A 26,938-nucleotide genomic window follows, 5' to 3' on the forward strand; every position below is an offset into this window, starting at 1 on the left:
CGAGAACATGAGAAAAGAGACAGCAGCACAACGAGAATCCGGGAATGAACAGCTGCAAGGAGAACCCACCCACCAGAGGCTGCATCTGCTGGGAAAGTCATCCCCAGTTCTTATGTAGTCTAATGCTTTAAAGAAAGAAATACTAGTAAGCATATGAGCTTCAAATATACTTTACTTATTTGAGCAGCCTGGGCTTTATTTAGGGTTCATTTGTCTTTACAAAGAGGATGAAATAGAGTTTCAGACGCAATATTGTCAAAAGTAATTGCTGTAGAAACTCTTAATTGTAGTACCTTAAAATGCACAGGTGGTTCTAAAGTTAGATTAAGGGTATTCAAAAATGCTAAGAACATGGAGTATGGCTTAAGCATGTGAAATTAATCCTGGCTTTGTAAGATTTTGCAAACAACTATTGGAAATGAAGCAAGCTAAAAAAAAATCCTATCCCTTCTATTTTACACAGTACTAATCTAGAATCTTCGTCTTTGCTCTGGTAGGTTCCTGTGGGAAGACAGACCAAAAAGCTAACCCTCTAAACTCTAAGGAGAATTTGAACTTGGAGATGGAATTGCACTCAAATTAATGTTTTTAAATTCTTAAAACATATACCTATCTTCCCTCCATTCCTGAATGAAACAGCTGCAGTCTGCAAGTGGATTTTACACTTGTGTGCAGTAATAAAACAGGAAAACACTTATCTGCTGACAAGGAATTGAAAGTCAAGGAATCTAGTTCTGAATGTCACCATAAAAGCTGTTGTTTCCTATTCTCCCTAACACTCCTGCATCAGTGGAACATTAGTGCAGTTACACCACGAGCAGGAAGGCGGGATGGAAGAGGAAAAGCACTTCTATTGAGTAACTTTAGCCAACGCCTTTACAGACACAGAAGAGAAGAAAACCTTGCAGAAGAAGCCATTTACAAAAAGCCAGCTACTGCATTTTGTGCTGGTCAAACCTCCTAGACGTGTTGTTTCATGCCTAGACAAAGGAATTAAAATAATCAAGTTCAGAGAGCACAAACTCATGAATTATTATATAATCCAGTTCTAACGAACATGTCTCTGTCTTCCAGCTGGTTACAAGCAGCACAGTGGTTTGTCACCACTGTTGTTGAAGCATCCAAAAGCAGACTTCAGCTTTATTTACATTTAAAAATAGTCATAACTCAGAGAGTGTTGAGTGAATATTCATTAAAAAGTCATCAGTCCTACCAAGCAGCTAGTAACATATTACATGCATGAAATCTTCCAAGATGCACCTAGAACCCAATGAATATTACTTCATGTCATATTTACAAGTGGAAAACTATCTCAGCCTTCAGATAGCCCTTCTGATGACTGGGTCACATAGCAACTAGTTAAAACGGGCAAGGCAAGCACAGAGCAGGGTGACCAAACAGACCATTCTTGATTTAACAGCTATTGTTAAGTCATGCATTTATGTTCTCCAGTAAAGTAAATATCTAGGTCCAAGAAAGGGCTTATATCTAGAGGCATCTCACCTTACTGTTTTTAACCAAAGCTGTTATTGACTTAAGCATAAAGATATATTTTAGATCAGGGTCTTTTAAAATTACCTAATCAAACATTGTATTCTACCAGTATATCGGCATGTATCATAAGTAAAACATTTCTCATTGGTCTTTGCCAAGACCACTCTGTGATGCAAAGTGCAAAGAGCAAGGACAATTGTGAGATTCATTTCAAAAAACTCCTGTGCTGTTCGATCACTCTAAACTGACTGCCAGTAAGCGTTCACATGTCTAGCAGGCCCGTTGTGAACACACAGCTTCTGCTCGCCCACACAAGAGAACAAAGTAGTGGTTTAATGGAAAGGAACAACTGGGGAAACTAGAATACGGGACAGCACGTATTGAGTATTCACATTTCCACCTTCCTCCTAGCATTTGCAGACCTTCCTATGTTCTCACCCACCACAGACCCTTTTTCAGGTAAGCTTCAACTGGGCTAACTGCTGAGCCTTCAAATTACATCCTTCCTAAGGAAGGCCTCAGTAGTTTATATGCACAGAACGACTGTCTGCTTTTGTGCAAGCAGAAGTCAAAATCTTGCTTCCTTAGTAAAAAGCTGATTCAACCGACTTTTCATGCTCCACTTTCCAAACATAGCTATACTATTTCAAGGTCCACATAAAGCCTTCCACTACAATACTCTCACACAGGTTTAAAAAGACCTGTTGCCCAAGACACTGGATGCTCACCTAATCATGCTGTATAAGATACAAGTTGATGTTCATTCACTTTGTGTTCCATACTCAAATAACTGTACCAATCTCTGTTGGTTTACTAAGAGACAACATTACAGCCAGTCTTCACACATGGCTGGAGGATAGTTAGCTATTAAACTGCTTCATAGCCACCTGTATTTATTATTTTGATATTATCCTTAATCCAAAAGGAGTCCAGCTGATTAAAGTTATGTATATGAAAAACAGTAATTCTTCATGCTTAAACACAAATAAGCAAAAAATATATATAAAAATTGAATGGTGTGAGCAATTATATTTACATACTTCAGCAAAAAATCCACCTGAAAATTGAGATATACTGATCTGCAATATTTGCTATGTGGAAAGAGATGTGACTTGCTCAAAATAACCTTATAATCTTTAAAAGATTTTCCACAGACTTTAGAAAAAGTAATAGCAATTTCTGGAATGTTTAAAATAATTCATCACTTTCAGATCTTCTAGATATTGACTTTGCCCACAGAGTTAAATTAGCTGCTGAGCACCACATTCTTAGTGATGTGTAAAACAGAACAATATGGCTGCTGCTCTTATACTCTAAAACAATGAAAACACGCATCTTAATGCTCTTACCTAGCTAGGAGAAACACTTCACAAAATGCTTGTGCATAAGTCATCATTTTAGTCTCTAAGTAAACATCAATACACCTGAGAAAGGAATTTAAGTATAATATCTTTCTTATAATCCATCAGACAAAGCTACATTAGAAACTCTGTCATGATAATTGAGAGTATTAGGAAATATTATATAGTTCTGGCATTTTGGAATGATGATAAACTGTATGATTCTTTCAAGATTTAAATCCAATAAACAAGTCCTCCATAGATCCAATAGCTGAACTGGAATATTCTCTGATAGGTGCAAATTTCCCCCCCCCTGCCCCCCCAGAGACAAGAAATTATAGAAAGGCATTTAACTATAAAGAATGTGACCTGTGAAAAAAACTGTCCCTGAATCATTGCAGCATGCTTTATTGTAAAACCAAAATCTCAAAATAGAAGACCTCACCAGAAGGAGCTCTGCAACTCAAATCTCAAGGAAGACGCAATATAGACTTGTCCTAGATTGCCAAAATCCGAATTTTAAGAAAATAAAGCCACATCTAACATGTATTTAATAAACTGAACTAATACATCATAAGTGCTGACAGCTGAGGAACCAGCTTAGTAAAGAGGATCTTTCTTCTAACGTACTAAGACAGTCCCAAGATTACCTTGAATGGCCTCAGGTAAAGTTAATACAAAAGATGTGAAATTATTCCCACTGCTACCTATATTTTACATTTTCAAGATCTCTCAATACTTCACCACCAGACTCATCTTCTGATACCTGAAATACCCATAGTAGTAGTGACAATGCTGATATAAGAACTCACCAATGCAAATTGCTAGAACTTACTTAACCTCTTTGGCACAGGGGCGCCCACTCTTAATAATGAGGTCTTGGTTCATGAATAAGGCTCCTAGGGAAATGATAATGAGAAAAACATGATTTGGCTCATCATCTTAATTAACTGCAGAACCATATTTAATAATTAAATCTGAACACATAACCTATGTGTAGTTAATAGCCTATATGTAGGCATAACCTACATGTATAACATACACATACAAAATGAATGTATGTACATGTTCACTTCCCTGGTACACTGCTCTGACTCTGCTTGATGCGGACATGTGATCCTGAAATGGATTTGAGATTTATATCCTGCACAAACTACGTGTCAGCGTTAGGTTTCTCTCCATCATACTGGTTTTCTTTGAAAATGTAAACTTAATTATTCACATCTGCACATTATAAGCTTTGACATTTACACAGGGTTAGTTTTTTGTGCAACTTCTTTTCTTTATCCTGAAACTAAAATCAGCAGATCTTGTCTGATTTTAAGGTCAAAATTCCTATCCCTGACAGGGAAATTTGATTTCTGACCACCCTCCTGTTTTCAAGTCTAATAACAAGATAACTGTTAGCTTCTGTACTCATATTTGATTTAAAAGCGATTTGGCAACCAAGTTTGCACAGCTTTCTAATCTCGACAGATTCTGTTTAGATGGATGTGCAGACAAAACTCTCCCTTTCTCCTCTTTATAGGAGCACTCCATTCTCCTGTAGTTTAGCAAGCATCATATCTATTTTGGCCACAGCAAAGTCTAGTTTGAATTCCAGTGATGCTTATTTTAAAACCTAGGCTGTCCACTGGGGATTTACAGCACAGTGCTGTGAGGACTGCCAGATGTCTTAGTCATCAGATTTGAACGTCATTGCCTTTTCTTAGTTTTTCACATTCTGAAAACAAGCACAACATACCACTATTTTTGCACAGACACATTCTAGTGACAATAAATCGGCCTGTTCAGTCACAGTGTGATAGCACATTAACTCATTGCAATACAGAGCAGATTTAAAATACATGCCATATTTACAGGAGAAGAAAATACAAGCTAATTGAGGCTTACACATCTCGAGTTCTTTAACACCCTTCCTATCCCAGAGACCTCCATAAGCAGGTTAGGTAGTGAAGTCTTCTCACCAGACTTGAGGAGTCTCAAAGGTAAGTGAACTTCTTATCTCTTTAGCCTCTGTTCTAGCACACCTGTATAAACCTACTGAAATCTGTGAGCACTTAAAGCAAGATTGTGCATTACTAGTGGTACCTCTTGCTTCTTTCCAAAACAAGTCACTGCCACCTTCTTCGCTTCCCACCATGCTGCTCTTGATAGAGGAGCAGTTAGTAGGGACGCTCAGCGATGAAGGACAATAATAACCAGCAACTGTTGCTCAGCACCTGAAACCTGTTGCTTTAGAAAGTTCTATAAGTGATTATATTAAAAAAAAAAAAAAAAGGAAAGGAAAGAAAACTAGTATGCTAGCGCAGATTATTTTGCTGGACGGTAAAAGGGTATCGGATCGCCTAGCATATTCTCTTTTAAGTGACATTTTAAACACAAGATTGCCAAAAAGGTTTTCCTTCAACCAGTATGTTATCCCTCAGGGATGTTCACATTTCAAAGCAAGACAAACAGGCAGAGGATTCCACATGTTAATTTATTCTTCCATTAAGAGAAAAATGTACTCTCTATCTATTGATAAAGAAATCTATTTTAATAGTATTGCTATAATAGTATTGCTAGCCATATGAACACTATTCCCGAAAAAAAGATTACATTAACATGCACAAGATTCAGCTTACATTTAAGAACACTGTGACAAGAAAATGAAGATTGATATCTTTCTATTCCAGGAATTAACAGACGTATAGAAAGACAATGCTGAACTATTCAACTGCTGACACTGAGCTAAGCATTAAGAGATGCAAACGTATTTGATTTGGGCTAATACTCAGATTCTGTATTCAGAATGGAGATTCTAGTATTTTATTTGACACAAATTTACCAGATGTGAGGCAGCTTCTACAAGGACAGCGTAGTAAATCCAGCCTTCACTTGAATTTCAGCGTACAACATTCTTACAGAATTCTGCACATCTCTAGTGAAACCATTCTAGAACGTGACTGGCTTCTGCAAATTCAGCTTCACAGAGCATACACTTTATGAATCTAAGTTAACAAGACACATGCTTAACTTCAAACAATGAGACTTAAAAAAATATCTTAAGTGCCCTACTGATAGGGGCCTACATGCATTCCACTTGCACTCGACAGCAGGAAAGAATGAGACAAGAATCCTTGAAAAGTTGTACTGAATGAAGACTTCCTCCTCCAGACATTTAGTTTAATAACATTATTTACCAAACTTCAATTGAAAAACAAATTAACAACAGTTGAGGTTGCTAGATATATTACTAATAACATTGATACCTTAATTGTACTATAATTAGTGCAACTTGCCCCAGAAGATAATTTGACACTGGTTTAAAGTCAGCAGCTACCCAAACAGATGTAGTTAAAGTATATAGTAAGCAGATGTAGTTGTAGTATATAGTCAATATATTTATTATCCATGGTAAATTAGAGTAAAGTAAGCTAAATTATAGTAATAAGATAAAGCAAAGCTCTGATAATACAGAATCTATGTAGTGTAAGCTATCAGGAAATATTTATATGTTTACCTTTAAATACTTGCAGGCATATCTACATGTAGAACAGGGGCAACTTTAAATAGCAGCAGAAAGAATAAAGCCTGGTATGATCAACATGTGCTCTGAATCAGACACTCTGCAGCGCTATGATACAACCAGACTTATTAGGTAAGGCGGGACATGGTGCACGGCCCAGATATCTCAAAGAACTAGAAAACTGACAGCAATTTGACCAAAGTTCAGCTTGAGCCTCAAAAGAGACATATCAGAAATAAAACACAATCCCTAAACCACAGTTAATTTTTGGTAACAGTTTTAGAAACCGAGTGCATAAATATGTGCATGAGAGAAAAATGATACATTAAATAACAAGTTTTAGTCCCTCTATTGTTATTGATCACATTTTGCTGTAACTTTCCAGAAAGATGGATTTATTCCCACCAACAGGTTCAACTCCGAAATATTTCAAGCTGAGACAAAAGTTTAAGAAAATTGTACAGAAAAAAAGAGCGTTTAGGAAAGGAAACTCTTATACAAGCTACTTTTCATCCTAGCTAAGGAGTAAACAGTTTGGGGAGGGATGGGAGGAATCAAACTCCAAGCCCCATAACACCTGCTAAACAAACATGTCTTGCTGTAGCAATAGAGTCTGGAAAAAGCTAAATAAGATGCCCAGTATTTAGCAGGTGCTGAGTAATGTCCAATGTGGATACACTACAATCATTTATGACATACTGATGGGTCAGAGCCTCTGACTTAAGTGGCAGAGGGATTTAAACATACTAGCCATATCAGTTCAGAAAAATACTTAGCATTTGCACATGCTAACAGAGACATGTTTACCTTATAAGCCCTTGAAAATAAGCTGCTGACAAAAGTTTATCTACTTTCAGTGCCAACTGGACTATTGAATTAATAAGGAACTATAGCACACACAGTTAAATTTTCACGTTGCCGATTTTATATGATTCGGCCAATATTTCATTTTGATATTATGTTCAAAAGCAAAAAGAAGAGGATAAATTGTAGTTCGTGTTCTCAAGATTAAGCTGCCAAACTGAGTTGGTTATCCTGAAATCTTTTTCTATTCTGAACTAACACTCTTTATATTCCCCCCCAATTCTGTCTCTCCTTCTCCCACTTTGTCCAAGAATGTTTCAGACAAGCGTCTCTTAAAGTAGAACTTAATGTAAGAATAAATTGTTTTAGTAGAAATTCTAAAACAGGAATTAGCCCTACAGGCCAAAACATGTTCCTGATCATCAGTTTATATAACCTCACACTGCGACACTCCAGCCAGAAAAATAAACACTTATCCCACCTTACAACTTGCCATCTGTCTGGTATGATTTTTCCTGCCTCTGGAACATTAATACTCAATGTATATAAACACATAGAAGTTAAGTGTGTATACATCCTTTTTAGTAAGAAAAAAAATTTGTAAACTCTAACTTGCTAAAAACATACCACAGGAATACATAAAAGAAATATAAGAGCAGCTTTCCCTTTAGGAAGGCTGTTTCCACTTATTCCATATACCACTATTCAAAAGTGCTCAAAACAAAGACAAGTTGTCATTTAATCAAGGCCTGAGGTGTGAGGAATAAGCACTTTTCCTTACACAAAAAAAGAGGTAAATATGTGTACTTTTGGAAAAAGGTTAAAAAAATTGAGAAGCAATTGACTCAAAGTACTAGAATCTATGATAAAGGCACTTCCAAAACACTCCTCAGAACAGGGAATCTTGACTAGTGTGGCTAACAAAAGCAAACTGGTAAGGCCAAACAGGATGTTAAAGGAGCACTCAGAAAATAAGACCACTGCAGATAAGGAATTCTCAAAAACTTTATTATGAAATTGTTGAACTACCAATTGTAGTGTGTAACTTATCACTTAAGCTAGTGATAAAAATAAAAGGCAACAATACACCATAAATCTTTAAAAAGGGCTCTGTTGTTGATCAACTAATGCACAAGAAAAAAACAACCTTAGCTACATGAACCCAGTGATGGGCTTTATATTAGGAACAGCTGATACAAGATGCATGTGATTGTCCTTTGCCACTCTGGTAGAAAATACAACTACTAGAATGCTGAAAATTAGCAGGAAACAAACATCAATATACCACAATAAACCCTTATTCTGTCCATATCTTAAGAACTCTATATAATTCTAGCCAAGAGTATTCAGAAAAGTATACAGTAAAGCCAGAAGAGGTATACAGAAGGTATCTAGTATAATCACAGGTACAAAATGCTTTTCACACAGAGAGATGAGCCCTCAAAAACAACAAACAGAAGAACCAGATGGTCAGATGTAAACTTGGCTATGACAGTCTAACAGTAGTCTGGAAGCCAAGAGGTTTGCCAGAGGAAGGCTCTTTTACGTTCAGTTTTTACACTCCTCAAATCTACTGCCAACCACTGCTGGAGACTGGATATTGAACTAGATGGACCTATAGGCTGACCTGTTCAGCTGTTTTTATGCTCTTAAATGAATTGCAATGTCACTTTCATTACCATTAAATAGTAATTACTATACACTAAATAGCCTTTAAAAAACAAAACTTTCATCAATTCCATGCAAGGTCCCATGCTAGACACTCTCATCAGGAATATTTATAAATTTCTTCTCGCATCATTTCATCATTATTTTAAGTCTTAATCCAAATTTCCTCAGCTGGTGAGTTAAGGTCTTTGCCCTGTCTTGAAGTAGCTTCTGATTTCTGATACCCTTCTGTTTATAACATCAGACCGTTTCTGTATGATGAAGAATTATCTAGTCTAATCCTTGACAATATGAATAATGATCAGTCAGATTGATTTGAATGGTTTGCTGTCCTTTCAAAAGGAAGAAAAAAACATCCAAACCAAATAACATCTATTAAAAAAAGAATATTCTGTTCCAATGCATACAAAAACATTTTGGACAGCTAATCTAATCTTTGTTCTGAAAATTACTTAAATTATATTATACTCTTCAGTAATCATAAGCAGGCTTGCATTATTTCTATGAATAAATTCTGACCAAAGATTTAAAGTTACAACTAATGAGACATTGAAATACAGCTGTCCTTTACAACTAACATTTATATTCTTTTGAAAAATCATTTGATCTTTACACTCCTTTGTTGATTAGGTTCTAAATATTAATATTCCAATTTCAACCACTGAAAAAGTAAATATGCTGTTTTGAAATGTGCAAAGGATTGCTCAACGAATAATAATTTATTACAAACTAGCAGTTTATTTCAGACTATCTTTGAAAGTTAGCTTGCTTTGAAATATCTTTAAACCTAAATATGCCTTTAAAGTAGTATTAGTCATGTGGTTAGTCATTAATCACGCAGTTGTGGGGTAAATGATAAATATACTGATAATACAGTATGGGTCAACTAGTCCTACCTGATTAGTATTGCAGGGCCCTAACTGCATAAACTGCTCTACAGATGCAGAGAAGAGAATCTTGCTAGCAAGATAATTTGAAGACAGAGTTGAAAGATAGAAACTGCAAATACAGAATACAAAGAAATATAAGGAACTGGCACAGCTTCACTATATTTTCCCCCTTCTATCAGAGATAGAAGGTAGATGGATTATGGAAAGAAGTGGAGCAAGCAATTATAGTTTGCCTCGGTAATTCTAAGGAACCAGGAAGCTGCTGTTAAGAAGAGACCTCAGGAAAGATGATAGCAGCTGTTCACATGTTGTAAGGGAACATGCAGAAACAGTTGAGAAGTAGCAGACATTTTGCCTTAGAAGAACTTAGAGTAATACTTGAACAGCTAATGGAACAAAGCTTGGGGAATTTAAATCAGGGAGGTGGACTCTGGCTCAGTTATGAGCAACCTTAAAGATAAAAGGAAGAGTTGTTTATATTTCATTTGAAGAGAAGCAGCCGAGGGAGAGAGCCTCCTTAAGGGAGAGACTAGCTATCTGGTCACATAATGAGCCAAGATGATTTTTAGAAACAACATTCAAGTCTAATCTGAGGGAAGCAAGTTGTAAATGGACAAGGTAAGACATGAGAACACTACAGTAGCCGAGAAGAGAGACAAGGGCTTAAACTCCGTTTGGGCTGTATGGACAGAGAGCAGACAGGTTTCAGAGACACCATTTAAGGAAAAGCAACAAGGTGTATAAATAGCCTGCATGCTTTGATCCAGGGAGCAAAGCTGTTGGGCAAACGGCAGCAAGGGTCCTCAAAAATCAGAAACATACTTCAAGTATGATCCGCAAGAGTGTATTTTCAGAAATTTCTATCCACATCACCCCTCAGCTGACATATAATAAGTGACCGAGTTCTCCTGCGCTGGTTCAGTGCAAGGTAAAATGGATTAACTTAAGCCAATGCCAAAAAAGATTTCAACTGATCTGTTTTCCTATGCAATGAAATAGCATCTAAGCTTCAGCTTCTAAGATGTACACAAACATAACATTCAGGTTATCAATTACCAATATAGATACAGGTTAGCAAATACTAATCTGATTCAGTACAGGTCTCTTCACTGCAGGTCCAAGCAGAGTTATTTTGTGTTTTTATCATGGTGCTGCTAAATTAACATAAGAGTACTACTGAGAAAAAGAGCATTATAATCCTTTTATACATGCAAATTTTGCAGAAATACTTCTGTTTACAGTTTTCAATTGATTTTGTAACCAATCTTACTCTACTATTCAGCATCCTACATTTAGAGACTCTTTAGCTAAGAAATTTGCTGATGCGGTTTAGAAAGGAATTGTTATTAATATTGGATAAATATGCCTTTAAAGAAAATTTTCAATATCGTTCATAGCAGAAGACATACTATCCAACTCAAACATCTGCCATTTTAATATCTATTGTGAGTCAGAAATAAGGAATTGCAGCAGTAAGTGCAATCTAAGAGACAGTAAAAGACAGCAAGCTTCAGCAGTTATTGAACTTTTGTCAACAGTAATAGCTTAATTATTTTCAAAAGCTGTAGGGATTTTTTGTTTTTGTTCTTTTGTTTTAATAGGACTGGAATGATTTTTCTGGGCTTTCACTCAGACTTAGTAATATTGTTTTTGTTCCTTTATAAGAACATTTCTTGCAATGAAAATGTTTCCACGCTTAAAACAAAACCCACAAACTATTTTTCACTTTTGGTTCAACTTGAAATACCCATATTCCAATTATGTTTCAGTCTCTACAAAAGGTTGTGTACTTTTCTGAGAAATGAAGAAATCATTGAATGTAAATTTTTCCTTAGGGTGCACAAAGCAAGCAAAATATTTCAAACTATCATGAAAAGTTAAGCTACTTTGAAATCATTTTATAACTAATATATACTACTAGAGAGAAATTTGTAATAATTCACTTGGTTTTGCTTATCTCCTGATTGGGGCCTGCCTGAGAATTACAAATATAAAAACTTGTCTTGTGCATAACCAAATAAAACACAGTACTCACAGGCTAAAAATTTTCCATTAATGTTTCAGAGACAGGAAGCAAAATACAGGCACTAAATATTCACCTGTGGACAGCAAAACATTATAGATGCCTGAGCTAGTAAAAATACATAAAAATGAGCTTTCAAACACTTCATTGATTATGCAAAGTTTTTTGTTTATTTTAAAAGCAGCTGGAGAAAAGGTTTCTAATATGTAAATATGTTCTCTGAAGAGTTTCATCACCGAGTGCTGTACTCATTCTCTCCAAAATGCCAGACATATCTTTGAGTGTGAGAAGAAAATTAAAAAAAGAAACAGACAAGCCTACCATGAAAACCATCCAACACCACAGATCTCTACGAGAGATCTTTTGAATTGGGTAAGTCAAACAAATTTTTCATTTTAAATGGTATAAATAATATAAAATAAAAATGCTAGTAAGTACTTTTAAATAAAAATTATGTAATCAATGCATAGGTTGTAAAATTACTATAGAAAAGTTTAGGTGCCAGTGTACACATCACCATTGGTTTGAGTGCCAGCATTCCTTTTTATGTAGAAAGCAAAATAATAATACATTAGAAATTCAGTACTGACAGGGAGCCCTACAATTTGAGAATTTTGCCCTCTGACCCCCAGTTCTGCTCATAAGTGAAGCTATTGTTTCTCTCCTAAACCTTTGCATTCCCCCCAAGTTAGATCGACTAACATTTCAGTCTGCTGGAAGAGATCTGAACAGGGAGAACTTTCTTCCAAGACAGACTACAGAGTATTGGAAGCTTTTAACCCTCTACCCCCTCACATCCATCACTCAAAAATAACAAGATGAGTATTTTGTTTCACCGTTTTCTGCCAATTGCCTTCTTCCTGACTCAGTGCAGCTTATGCCTGCCTGAGGAAAGCCTGTTTCTAGGCATCCCATGCTGTTTTACAGTCCTAAGAGAATCAGCACAAAAACAGAACAGTAGTTTAGCCCTGTATATTTGTTTTTATTTCAATAAATGTTACGTCAGAACGTGTTTCAGCTATAGAAATCCTATTTTCATTCAATATTTGCTGCTTTATATGGTAATTCTGTAAGTCTAGTGGAGAATGCCTCCAGTGTGAACATAATTGTATTCCATTATTTAACCCATATTTTAAAAATGTAAGTCAGAGCTATTTGCACTGTTTATAACTCAACAATAGCTTAGAGTTGAAAAATGTGATTTACAATTAATAAAAAAAACTGACAATTTTAGCTACAGGCACAAGAGGAAGGTGAGGTATTTACTTATATCTGTAGCTTTTGCACTGCTGAAGTTGAATATTTAGAAGTATGGGGAAGAGAAAAGTATATAATTTATATGTAATTAGAAGAAAACCATTTGGAGGTGCCAATTTACACAGAAAGGCTTAAACAAAAGGCAGTTAGGCTACAGCATGCAAGCACTTCAAGCACTGATGACTGCTCTGGTAACTCATATCAATCATAGCAGACAGAAAAGCAGCATTTCAGGCCACGTTGTGAAACATGGAGTGGTTGTAGTGACAAGCTCTGGTCTTCCAAGAGGACTCCAGGTAACTTATTCCCGACTCTCCCCTGTAGCACATTACCATAGCCTCCTCCAGAAAGCTGTTTCTCAAGGTTGGCAAATTGTTTAGTCAGGCCGACCAGCTTTAACTAGCAAGCAGATCACAAAAAGAAACAAATTTGTAGTATGACAAGTGTTTGCAACTTTGGTATAAGACTTACATATGCCAGAGGAGGTACAGTTGACACCACTGTCTAATGTTTGCGGGAGGTGGTGGTGGGGCAAATCATTATGTCTAATCTGGATATATTTTCCTCAAAAAAATCAGAATATCTTATAGAAAAAGCTGAAAAACTCAGAAATCTATGAAGTTTTTACCTTTGAAAGTTTCCTTCCTGATCAAGTTTGGAGCTCACTATAACCCAGAGTTTCAGGACAAGAAGTGCTAGTCAGACGTTTATGAAGTACATCTCTTGATAACACTTAATAGCAGTCATCCAACTGTCAGAGCCCTGTCTCCAGCTGTGGTTAATCACAGCTATTTCAGATGGAGAAAATGGAAGAAAAAAATCCACAGACTGTATCTAACCATGATATGCATTGGATGGAAAAGAAAAAAAAATCTGATTACCCTTATGGGCAATCAGCTGAAACCCTGAAGCATCACTTTTTGTTATAAACATTTTAATGACAAGCTGCAAGTGTCACGAACCTATTAAGAACAATAAAGGATTTTTCTTGTTCGCCCTAAGTCCATGAAAGGAGAAGAAAAATAAGGGAAGACAAATTTAAAGACCAGAAAGACTGCAGTGATCTACCTGTCCCAAATCCACCCCTTTCTCAAAGGGAAATAAAAAATTCCTCAAAAGAGTGTTTAAAGAACCCTCTTTGTTTAAAACACTGAAATACCTTCAACAGTGTTTCAGAGGGACCTTACTTCAGAACCTAACTTGTTCTACTTAAACAACCAGCCACTAGATCTAGTTATGATCTTGTTAGCAAGGTCTAAGAGTCCCCCCCACCACATACCTTTTCCATGTGTAAGTATCTATTCAGAATGAGCAAGTCACCTCTACACATTCTCTTCAGTAATGAGCTGGCATATTCAATTTAAACCACACATCATTAACTCGTTTTTCCAAAACACAGATCATTTCTGTGTCTTCTGAACTGTCTAGTATTTGCACATCTTCTGAAATATGAACAGAGCTGGACACAGTATTCTAACAGCAGCCTTACCAAGCCCATGCAAAAGCAAGATCATATCTCTACCTCTGTGCTGATACTGTCCTTTTTACATAGCCAAAGATTAGCAATGGTCTTTTTTCTAGAGCACTGTACTGAGTGCTTATGTTGAGACTGTCACCTGTGATTCTCCCAAAGCATTCCAAGTTGGTATTTCTTTTCTTTAAGTCTCTCATCTAGAAGTACAATCCATAGTTGCCTGTATTTTGTCAGATGTAATTTGTTAGATAGTTAGATAGTGACCATTTAAATCACTTTTTTTTAACTAACCCTGCCTTTTCATTATTCAATGCTTTAAATGATCATTAAGGGTATTAAATCAACTTCAAGCTCTACCATTGATTTTATCATCAATATAGTTGATAAAAATGCATTAATCAATAACAGTGTTTGATGAGCGAGTCACACCTTCATAGTGTGACAGCGTTTAACCAAAAATCATCCCTAGGATACTCTTCTATAAACTTTTCCTTTGACTGTGGAAAGAAGTATCAATAAATGTTCACATGTCAGTGAGTTTATTTTTACCCATCTAGTGTATGCTGTATCAATTCCAAATAATGGAGAAGTTTGAAACCTAGAGTCCAGGAAGAACTAGCTACCATGAAACCATACTGAATGGCACTAATTACCCTTTTACCACTTACTCTATGCTAACAGAACTGCAAATTAGCAACACTTATTTCACTGGCATCACACTTAATCTGTAGTTTCTTGTTCAGCCTTACGCTTTTTTTTTTTTTTAAATTTAGTTCTAAATTGGCCGTCTTCCAATCATTTGAAACATCTTTCATTTTCCAAGATTAGTGAATAGTAAATGATGGATCATAGTACTTTCCTTATTGAGTTTCTTTAAGAAGTTCTGGGTATAAGTTATCCAAGACCATTGATTTTGATTTAGCAGATGCTGCCTCTTTTGCCACAAATTATACACACTCCTATCCGTGTCAAAGATATATACATACTCCTGTCTCAAACACAGAACAAAGGCATCTTCATTTCTGTCTCTGTTCACAACTGTCATTGGTATTTTGCAGTAGGATATTACCCTCAGCAGCCTAAGGAATGCTGTATTATTATTTCATTTGGCCACTGAGATTTCATAATTTTCTTGGACTTGCTTGTTCTTGTGGCTCTTGAACTCATCCAACCTATTTTTCCCAACAGACACAAACAAAGAAAGTCAGAAGAGTGGCCAACAATATTTTTACTATTGTGCTTCCTGTAAGAGTACTATACAGCTTTAAACAGAAGTAAAACAAAAAAAGAGTATTGCATCTTAACATGTACACTTTTCAATAGAAAAGTCTGATGAGAGCACCTTTCAGTTTCGACTAGACTGATTACCAATCTAGATTACCAAACAAGAAAAGCAAGGGGAAAAAACTCTATACAAGAACTTCTGGATTCTCCCAAACATACTTTTCTGTCTTTCCCCACAAAAGTCTGGATCTCAAACAACCTACTTCAAATATTCACACACTACACTGAGTAGTCATATCCTACAGGAAAGTATATTATCAAATAAATTGCGAGTGAATAGATGTGTTTTACATAAAGGGAAAATACTAAACAAAAATATCCTCTGTATCAAAACCTTGCAAGTACCACAGCATTTCTGAGAGAGTTTTCTGTTTATGTTCTAAAACAATGTTCTGAAAGAGCGAAGTATTCTCTAACACGCTACTTGCTATTCAAACTATGAATTCAAGATGATCAAAAAAGTCCCGCATCTCAAACAGCCAAGCACTGTTTTCCCCACTCATCTGGGCCAGCACAGATAAAATTCATAATAAAGTAAGTGACAATCTCTACTCAAGAGACCACAGAATGATTTCTACAAAGAATCTTTGAAAGGAATTCAATTTCTCAGAACATTCTTGGGAAACAAGTATCAAATTATCACATCTAAATAATATCAATTTAAAACATTTCTATGGTAACTAAGCAAAACAATAACTAAATACTTTGAACATCACACCAAGTCCTTAGAATACAATTCTAAGGAATTTTGCCTGAAGACAGAAATTATGAATAAACTTCTAATTTAATAATGGATATACACTGAAGCTTTAGTAGGGGCCTATTGTCTTAGACCAAAATGTCTTATACCAAAATACAACATCCAAACCCTTCTGTTTTATGAGTTACATTAACAGGTGTATACAAATATGTCAGAAAGCCATCTTTGACCTAAATTTAACTTTCACCTTATTCAGAGCTGTATTTAGTGGTTGAAGGATAACAGAAGGGTTTACAGATTAGATGTACTGCCACCTGGTGCCAGTCAAGCTGAAGCCTAACACACACAGCTACAGACCAAGAACTAATCTCAGAATATGTACTGCCTTTTAATTCTATGACAGTTATTTGAAATCAGATGTTTGATCTTGAATTATGAAAGAGCTTAACAGTATCAGTCTTTAAGGACATCTTAAACCAATTCTTTAAGTAACCAAACCATCTTTATTTAATCAGCATCTAAAGCTTTTAATAAGCATCCTAGGCAGGAACTACTGTTACTATATTTACTATCAAAATATCCTGGTTTTAGTCACTCAACTTTGACAAACTTCAGTCATCAGGGTGAGATCTTCTATAATGGACATCTGCTTCAGGCTAAGTCTTGCTGGTTTGGCTTTGTTTTCTTGTAAAATTTTTTGAAACCATGGTGGGGGAAAAATACACACATACACAACTTGAAGTTCAAAAGACAAATGAAACTTCTTTTGAAATGCTCTAGCACCCCCCCCATGCTATAAAAAGGGGTCATATATTCTTACTGCATAAGTATTTAAATATCTGAGCCAACATAAACTTTAGAAATTTGAGGAGTATTCTGAAAATTAAGTATACTGAAAATCCACACAGAAAAAAAATTTCCTCTCAGCTCATTAGGTAACAATGTAAAGAGTCTGAAATTTATTCTGTTTATTTACCGATACAGTTCTGCTCACTGAGTATTCAGTGACTTCACCCCCCCACCACAAGGGACATTATTACAAGCAATAGGAATGTAAAATAGGAGTACTCACCAATATCATTAGCTAGGGAAGTAGGATCAGAGGCCCCAAGGGTGGCCTCAAACTCCTCCTGAAGACGATAAGCTCTTTGAAGCAAGGATTCAAGCTTATGAATGAATTCAGCGCTAATGATATCCTGCAAGAAGAAAGAAATTAGAAGAGAAAATTTTCTATTTGTTTACAGTCTATAAGGCTTCTTTTAAAAAAAGAAAAAAAAAAGATTATTAAGCCTTCAAAGAATTCACTGTGCTCCACTAATTTCCCCACCAACAGTATAAGGACATCATCTGATGGATAATTCAACATCCAAAATATACAGTCTTTCTACACACACACTTTTAGCGTAATAACATTAAAATTTAGGTTTAAAAATGCTTTAAAATTATCCATGATGTTTACTGCTCTAGAAACAATTAATAATTATGTTTATTTTTAAATATTTTAGCATTTAGTTCATGAGAATAAAGGAATACAAAATGAAGTTCAATCACATTACTTCATGTGTATTCATAAATTGTTCATCTTTCTCAAGACCTGCATCTGTGCTAAGGAGATTCTCTAGGGGGATGCTTGCATAGTCCTACAAGGAAGGGATGACCCAGGGGATCTGGTTCAGAGAAATGGTTAAAGAAACGCTTGGTGGCTTGATAATACCATCCAGAAGTAAAAACTGATGTAGCAGCAAATGCCAAAAAAGAAATACTTCAGTAAAGCTAATAAAAAAAAAAAAATTAAATAGGATGCCCTTTAAATCCTTTTAATCCTTTAAATACAACATCACTAAATGGGAAGTCTGAATTTGCACTCAGTTTCAGTAACTGCATAAGAAGTTGAAAATACTTAGGTAACAAAGTCCAAAGAAATGCCACGCAGCAACAGTATACTACAGCTTGAATATACTTACTTCTACACTTTCCTCTGCAATTGCATCTCCTGCTCCTAGCTTGATGGAACTACAACTTGCTTCATCTTCTGCTTGCCTGTTACGGAAAGTTAATGCCTGCTCCCATCGACGCAGCGCTTCCTCGAAAAGCTCCATACCTAGGGGAGATCAGGAATACCTCCATTCCATCAGACACACAGCCTCCATATGTCTTCACATTTTAGAGTCAGAGGAAACTATGTGGATAATAAGAATGATTATAGCAGAAATGTAAATTTTTTAAACAATTCCCAGTCTTTAAAAAAAAGCCACACACATACATCTGGTTTTTAATAAGGTAAGAAAGTTCACAATATGATTAAAGTAACAGAGTTTAGTGGTAACTTTTCCTATTTATTTTTTTAATTCTATGGCTTATTACTAAAATATAGGAATCAAAAATGTTTTTCAGAAACTCCAGATGAAGTAAGATTTCAGTATTTCATGTAAATGTTGTTACAACACATGCCTACAGGAAGATATTTTTCCAAAAAGGATTGTCCTCACTGTACAGGAGAAAGAATAGGCTTGCAGGACACTGTAAGAACACCACAAAAATATTGTGCAAGTGTCAACTTTGCTATAAAAAAAATCAATTACTTTCTCGCATTGCTGCTAGATGCTGAATTTTCTTATTAGAACCTACCCATCAAATATAAATTTTCAGGTGTGGTCACCGGAATATTGACAAGCTTAATATCATCTTCATCTGCTTTATCCCAGGAATTGGAATTGGCACAAGCACAACTGTGACAAGAGGTGGCACTTTGGACCTGAAGGGGGGAGGAGAGGGAGGAAAAAAAACAAACAAAAAAATGCATTGTCTTACTGAGCATCCTTAAAAATACATTCCTATCAGAGTACATTACAGTCCAGGTCATATACGTAGTCTTACTTTTTGAAGTACTTTTTTCTAAAGTACAATTATTTTCAGACCAAGAATAGTGTAAATTGTTTTCTTTAGCAAACTACACTCTAGCACCAATAACAATGTTATGGAAGTCAGTATCGCTCTTTCTAGAATAAGAAAATAATCATTGATTTATAATATTGTTTTTCAAGTTAAATTTGACTACCGTTTATTAACAAAACACAGGAAAAGAGAGGTCTCAAGAACAGAACTTGTTGTCTAGCCTGACATAAACAGGATCTGTTACAAGATCTGCATGAACCTTTCCTAAAAGGAGGGAAGCAGATACAGACAGACAACATATACAGATAAACAGGCTGTTATAAAACTTCTAAGGGCATATGGCCAGCTTCATTCTCCCACCTGAGGATACTTGAAAGAAAAGACTTCAGCTTGTAGGCGAGAAACTACTGTGTAAACATAATCATGAATGTCTAAATCAACCTACTTCCTAGGCACAACATTAGAAAAAGCTGTGCTGCATGCAACTTCTCCTCGTCCTGTAAATAGTTCCTAACTAGAGCTGCTGATCACTGAAACAAAGACCACACATAGCCCAGAGAACCCTTCCCATAGTAGCTACCATGCAGTAGTGGAGCAGAAGGGATTTTCATCCATTTCAGTACTCTCACCAGAGGACCAATGGCCCTTACTTCTTTTCTTCTTTTTCTATCATCTCTGGAAGTCTGTTGAGCTATTCTCATCACTACACTTGTGCAAAGAAGCCATACAACTCCAGGAGTTTCTGAGCATCTCCAAGCAATGTTGTCCCTGACTAAGTCTAGGAGCAGCTGATCTGACTGGGGGAGATCTCACTACCCCTCCCCACTCTTCACCCTGGTTTTGCTGCCGCACCCTTGTGCTAATTCTGGTGTTCAGAGATTCAGTTCAACACACTAACCTGACAGAGATTTATCCATTTTTATTTATCCTAGGTAATTTTTCTGCCAAGTCAGTGAGTTGACCCACTGAGGGGTCTAAAATGCACCAGAGCAGTGTATGGGTCAGGAGCGCATAGCCAAGAGCAGGACACAAGGGGAATCCCCTCGCCTTCAGCAGCACCGAGTTGTACAGATTTGGCTCATTCTATCTCATGGAACTGCACCCTTGTGAAGTTGTAAGACACAAGACAGGAAGGGTCAGAGGGAATAAACACAGAAGTTCAAGTGAAGTCCCATCTACTTTATAGTTGCTTAAGATCTCCAACAAAGAAACTATTTTTACTATGCAGGAAGTAAAGCAGCCTTCTTCATATACAAGCCATTTTCTGTGCAGTCAGCATCCCTAGCCTTCCGAGGTTCTGCAGCTCGTTCAGGAAAGTTTTTCCAGCTCAGTAAAACCATTAGGTGCATATCCAGTGCAGGTTAACAGACATAAAAGAGCCTTAAAACACCTTTACTTACCGAGGCCAGACTCTGAACAGAACCGGAGTATTTACTGAAAAGTCCGCCATTTGCATAGATACAAGACTGAGATCCTTTTTCCTTAGCAGAGCTCAGAGAAAGAGTCAAGTTTTGCCGGCTACTGGAACAACTAGAACCTAACAGATACACTCATTTTAAAGCTTCTGCAAACTGCAAACATTGTATTTTGTGTTACCAAGAACTATCAAGAACTGTGTCAATAAAATCCAGTTTAGAAGTAAACAATTACTTTATTTACACTTCTATATTAAAACTATGAATTCAAATAGTCAGAATATCTACAACAATAAACATGCATTTAAGCATAATTATTTACCCATCCTATAAAAATATCAATCCTCTTTTCTCAGTATATGGATACCTCCAGAAGAACTGTAAACCCAATAGTTAATATACTTTTGATTTAAAAAAAAATTAGTCCAAATAATGATTAAAACATTAACTTTGAGAACATCACCAGCTAACTTGTAAAAATACTGTAATTTTGTTCTTAATTTTTTGTTTCCACTTTAACAATTCAAATGTGCACAGCATTAGAAGGAAAATAGTTTGTTTCACTACTACATACTCTTATGCACACCCATTCCCCACCCCATCCCTCTTCTTCCCTTCCAAGAAGCAAACAAACAACAAAAACCTTTGGGGTTCCTTCATGTACCTTTTTCTGATGCAGCTGCTTTGGTACATTCTAATACTATATGACCTGGTTCCCACGGTGACACTTTCCTGTTTTTCTTTCCACGTCTTCTTTTAAAATGATGGGCCAGAAAAATAACAGATATTGCACTCACTGCTGTTACTGTAAACAACTTCTTTAACCCAGGGGAAAGCTTTATCTGAAAACACAAAAATGTTCAGTTCATGGCAAATTTAGGCTCTTAACTCTCACTTTGCCTCCTACCCTTGCTGTGGATCCCTGCTAATATCTAACGTTTAAAATTATCGTTGATATTCCTAACCACAAACAAAAATTTTCTTTTAGTTATTCTTGTCAGTGATTCTGCATGTACAGAGTAGAAAAAGCTTTTGGACCATCTAGGAACCTTTTTTTTCCTGCTGCATATTACGGCATCAGAATACAGCTCATGCTTCAGACAGTTTATTCTCTGGGGGATACAACTGCAGCCCTACTATTTTTTCAAGTAATTCAGAAGTATTTCACTCCATCACTTATCACATACATATGCAGTTAGTTACAAGCAACTGATAGCTCTCTTCTCCGAATCTCCACAACACAATCACAGTTCCTCCTCCCCATCTTTGACATGGAGGTGCTTTAGGGAAAACTCTTACGTCTTACAATTCTCTGTAGACAGGGAGTGTCAGCTTCACAATCCTCCCAGCTTTTATCAGCCTGAAAACTAAGATCATAATGTTCTGTTCTCTCAGATTTGAGGGACGGCTATCCATGTTGCTATTTATTTAATGAAAACTAGCCTATAAGATTAACAAAATAAGTCAAAATAAATCACACTAGGGCCGTCTATAAAAGCAAATATTGTGATTACTAAACCTTTAAGTTTTTCTTTGCAGAAGATCTTTCTGTGAAGACAGTCAAGCAAAAAAGAAAAAAAAGAACTCCTCCACATTATTGGTTTAAACCCAGTCTGGGTTTTTGTTGTTGTTTTTAAGAATCACTGCCTTGTTTTAGTCATGCAGCACTTATTTAATCAAACATAAGCCACTCAATAACTAGAGTGATTTTTTTTTTTAAACTTGCATTAATGAATTATCATTCAGGTTAATTTTGTAAGTGGTACTGGCAATCTAGAAAAATATTTCAGACCACACCCATAATATTAGTCAAGATTTAATGATGGGCATGTTTAGTTTTTAAATATCTGATGTATTCTACAAAAAAACACAACTGGAGGATTGTGATATTTGATCAGAATTGTACCATTATAATGATTATTCAGCAATGAAGATATATAGCATTGCAGAGAAATAAACTCTGCAGTCTGATGTAGGATGATGCCTTAAAGGTTTATCAGTAGAAAAAGACAAAAAAGCACTTTTATTTTAGTTTGGTGCTCCAAATAAATTAAAAATTAAGATATTCCTTACAAATCTAACTCATATTAAGCACAGACCAGTGAACACAATATTGCAGTTAAACATTTGAAAGTATATTACAAATGACAATATTCAGATAATGTATATATTACCTGGATAAGAGAATAATACCAAGAAAGGGGAAGATGAAATACCCGTGAAGCTGCTGTCTTCAGAGAAAAGCGTGCCTCAGTAACAGCTTCTTCTGACATGGCTCCTTCTCTCCCATAACCTCACTAAGTGGAACTATCTTGAAAATATCAGTCACAGATGGTCTCTGGCATACTCTGTCAAATGAAGCATACACATTAAATTATGTAATACAAGCCGAGGATCGTTTTCTTCTGAAAGCATGAAACTCTTACATAATAAGTACATGACTTGTTTGATTTATGTTTATCTGAATAGAGATAAGATTTGTGCCCCAGTAGCACTTAAGACCATAAATATGCTGGCTCAGCTTAGGCCAAAATCAGTCCGCCTGTTCCGTGCAAAAGCCATACACTTGTAAATGGGGATCTTTAGAGGACTCCATCTCCTTTACACAGCTGACACCTTACTTATGTTCTGAATTATGCATAGAAACAACTCTATTTCTACAGTTAAGATTAGTATTTTTTGGAAGAACATATATGTCAGCTAAAAGACTCAGGAAACTTGAAGTGTTTGAGAGTAGCCAGGAAGTTTTTCTCTCATTGCAGATTTCAGTTTTTTGCAGGTACATGACGAGACGCAGACGCTACAGCCCAGCAAGCCCGAGGCGACCTCCCCTTTGGGAGGAAAGGTCACCCCATCGCTGCAGCCGGACACCAGGAGACGCCTCTGAAGCGCCGCAGCCCGCAGCTCCCCCGGGCGCGGGCTCCCGGCGGCGGGGAGGGAGAAGGGCGGAGCCGCGCGGCGGGGCAGCGCCCGCTGCTAGCGCCGGGCCCTTCTGCGCCTCTCCGGGACCGGCCTCGGCGGCTCCGTGTACGCGCCGCGGCATCCGCCCCGCGCACGCTCCGCCGCGGGCAGGGCGGCGCCGTCAAACCCACGGCCGGGGCCCCGCGGGCCGCCCGCCTCAGGGACCGCCGCCGCCTCCCTCGGGCTGCGCGGAGCCCCCTCGGCGCCCCTCGCCGGAGCCGCCCGCCGCCCGGGCGAGGCGGGCGCTCGCTCGCCTCTCCCCAGGAGAACCTCCGCGCCGGGGCTGGGGCCGGGGCCGTGCGGCGCGGCGGCCCTGCCGGCGGCCGCCCTCCGTTACCTGCCAGGTACTGGGAAGGCGCCGCAGGCAGCAGCCACCACCCCGTGGCGGCGGCGGCTCCCTCCCCGCACCGGCTGCTGCTAGGAGACAGCGCGGATCTGCTTCCGGGCCAGCGCGGAGCGGCCGGGGAGAGGGCAGCGCCCTCTAACTAACCACGTGGGGTTACCTGCCCCGTCAGGAGCCCGCGACGGCCATCTTTGCGCAGGGCAACCCCGCCGCTGCGGTCGACCGGGCAAAGCAGAGCGAGAGTCTGGCGGCGCCATCTTTGTGCGGGGCAGGGCTCACGTGAGCGGCGGGGACGCTCCGCGCGGCCATTTTTGTGCGGGGCGCGCCTTGCGTGCGGTGTTGCCGCAGCCGGTGGGCGCCTGTGTGAGGAGCGGCCGGCAGCGCCACCGCTGTGGCTTAGCCGCGCGCCTCCACCGTTGCAGCGGTGTCCCGGGTGGCGGAGCTCTGTTCGTCTGTCTGGCTGCTGACCACTGCCGCCGTCCCTGGAGAGCGGGGTTCGCCTTCGTAGGAGCTGCGGGACTCGGCGCGGGCCGGCTCGCCTCCGGGCCCCGCGCGCGGTGCGACCTTCAGCCGCTCCGGTAAGCGGGGGAGCCCCGCCGGCGGCGGGCGCGGTGCCCCGGGGGGAGTTGGGGGGGGGGGAGAGGAAAGGAGCGGGCGGCGTCTTTGTCCGGTCTCAAAGTCCAGCGCGGCTCGCCGTGGCCGCTGGGCTTGTGGGCGCGGCGATGGCCGCCGCCGCCGCGGGCCGCGCTGGGAGCCGCTCGCCGGGGCCGCCGCGCCGCGCTGCGCCGCGCATCCCCCGCGGGCCTCGGCGGCCGCCCCCGGGCTAACGCGCCGCCGCGGAGGGCCGCGCCTGGCCCTGCGGGTGGCTGGCAGCCGGAGGGCCTGAAACCAGCCCCGGAGATGCTCCCGCCGTGCGGGCGAAGCGAGGCAGCGGCGGTGGCGGCCTTGCAGGCAGGATGCGGTTTAGGTAAATTCTGTCTTTCCGTAAATTCATTCCTTTTTCATCCCGTAGCTCGCTGTCTGCACGCGTGGATTGCCGTGTACGAGGGACGAAATGAGCTGGGTGAAAACATCTGGTGTGGTATCTAGTGGGAAATCGCTGTAGACCTCTCCTGCCCTCTGGCAGGGCCTGAGTTGGGAAAATCCTCTTACAGTCGTAGCGGAGAGCTAAGGGCTTCAAAGTTCAGATGAAAAATTGTGGAAGAAAGAAACAAACGGGAAGCTTACATTTGCCTTAGAAGACTATATAAAATAAAGAAAGTTTGATCCTGTAAGAGGACATACCTTTAAATCAAGCATTTTTTGTAATGTTCTTTCTGCTTAGGAAGAAATACTTAATGAAAGAAAAAAAAGTAACGGAAATGACTTTATACAGTTGCCTTTTGCTTGGGTGAATACTTCTTGGTGCCTGAAAACAAGGGCCAGGTTTTTTCATCACCTTATGGAGCAGGCGCTTGTCACTTACTGGGGAAACACCAATTTTTATTCTAAACGTAGAAAGTAGGTTTTCCTCCAGGGTTAGTACTGGTGTTGTTACTCTTTCAGGAAAAGACAATACTCGTGTTTAGGGTTGATCCATAAAAAAAGGTAGAAATAGGGAGGCATGGGAAATAAAAATCAAAAGCATCTACTGGTTCAGAGAATATAAAGGAGCTTAGTGTGTGAAATTTGATTGTATTTCTTGGCTTAAAAAATATTTTTGAATTTGGACATAATAAATAAGAAAATTATTCACATACATTGTTATCATGAAATAATTTCTGTGATAAATTATCAAAGAATCTAGTAAATTTTTTAAAGAGCAACACAGTTCTTTAGAAAGTAAGTAGAAAAATGTACATGTCTTAATTCTGAATTTTGAAGTTTATGGCTTTAGCTTCTGTGGGCATGTATAGTTTGGTTTGAATGCTGGTGTCTTTTGCAGTGCAAAGACTATCTATGTGGTAACTAATTACTGAAACTACCAGAGCTCTTTATTCTAAGTAATTAAATGTTCAATTATAAAATTGCATTTCTGTGTGTCTCTTTGTTGTTGTTGAAAAAAAAAAATAAATGTTAAATGTGATTGTTCCAGTGCATCTTTAGTAAAATAACTGTGAGGGTGAACAAAAACCTTGCACTTACAGCTTGCTTTGCGTAGGGCAGCTCTTTGTACTTTCACAGATTCAAGACCCTGTTAACTATGCTGCCGTTCAAAGCTGTACGGTCAAAATGTTAAAAGGCTGTCATAAATACTTGAATGCCATTACTGCTTCTGGCAATTGCTGTTTTCAGAATAATCCTTTTATTCTTAAACTCTTCCCTAAACATCCCTTAACTAAATTCTGCTTTTATGTTTGTCAGGATTAGAATTTCTCTTAATATTTGTCTGAGATTATATGTATTAATATTTTATAAATATGTATTATTTAATATCAAAGTAGTTTATTTAGACCTGTTCATAAGATTTTTTTTGATATGATAGCGCTTCCATGGTAGCTACCATACAAGTCTATGACGCTGTGGAATTCTGATGAATAATAAATAGGTTGCTAGTCTTGATGCTTTAAGATACAGTTCACGTTTCTCTAGCTTTCATGAGCAGATTTTATTTCCCAAAATGAATGAAAAATATTTTTAAAAAAGTGTTTAAGTATTACAGGCTCAGTTTTATAGTGTGCCTCACTGTGCATGATTATAGGCAGCAAAAAAAAAGTGTTAAGAAGTCCTTCTGAATATTAAATAATTCAATTGGTTGAACGATGTTGTGGTGTGATACAGTATGATGCAGTGAGATAGGTGGGCTGAAATAAGCCTTTTGGTGGAAACAGTGAAGAGAGCTGGGAATGCACTTCCAGGTTCTTTCCCAAATATATGGGAAGCATTTGAAAAGAAGCTTA

At 38.2% G+C, this 26,938-nt stretch overlaps 2 protein-coding genes across 23 annotated transcripts in view; one reads left to right on the top strand and one right to left on the bottom strand.

Annotated features, from left to right (window-relative positions):
- The window catches only part of MIGA1 (mitoguardin 1), a 45,281-nt gene extending 21,118 nt beyond the window's left edge, over positions 1 to 24,163 (bottom strand). Inside the window, exons 1-7 of one of the 2 annotated variants that reach the window (XM_067301019.1) lie at positions 24,054 to 24,163; positions 22,930 to 23,103; positions 21,420 to 21,597; positions 20,741 to 20,877; positions 19,074 to 19,200; positions 18,410 to 18,546; positions 17,518 to 17,641 (exon numbers count right to left, since the gene is read on the bottom strand). In XM_067301019.1, coding sequence (XP_067157120.1) covers positions 17,518 to 17,641; positions 18,410 to 18,546; positions 19,074 to 19,200; positions 20,741 to 20,877; positions 21,420 to 21,597; positions 22,930 to 23,028 — 802 coding nt within the window. In that variant the 5' untranslated portion in view covers positions 23,029 to 23,103; positions 24,054 to 24,163. The remainder of the gene's footprint in view (positions 1 to 17,517; positions 17,642 to 18,409; positions 18,547 to 19,073; positions 19,201 to 20,740; positions 20,878 to 21,419; positions 21,598 to 22,929; positions 23,104 to 24,053) is intronic. The other variant, XM_067301021.1, reaches the window with a different exon arrangement.
- A 228-nt stretch (positions 24,164 to 24,391) lies between these two features.
- The window catches only part of USP33 (ubiquitin specific peptidase 33), a 54,729-nt gene continuing 52,182 nt past the window's right edge, over positions 24,392 to 26,938 (top strand). For all 21 annotated transcript variants that reach the window (XR_010884911.1, XR_010884912.1, XR_010884907.1 and 18 more), the window contains exon 1: positions 24,392 to 24,637. The gene's annotated coding sequence lies outside the window, so the exon portion shown is untranslated. The remainder of the gene's footprint in view (positions 24,638 to 26,938) is intronic.

The sequence above is a fragment of the Apteryx mantelli genome, chromosome 8, assembly GCF_036417845.1.
Source record: "Apteryx mantelli isolate bAptMan1 chromosome 8, bAptMan1.hap1, whole genome shotgun sequence".
Taxonomy (NCBI): domain Eukaryota; kingdom Metazoa; phylum Chordata; class Aves; order Apterygiformes; family Apterygidae; genus Apteryx; species Apteryx mantelli.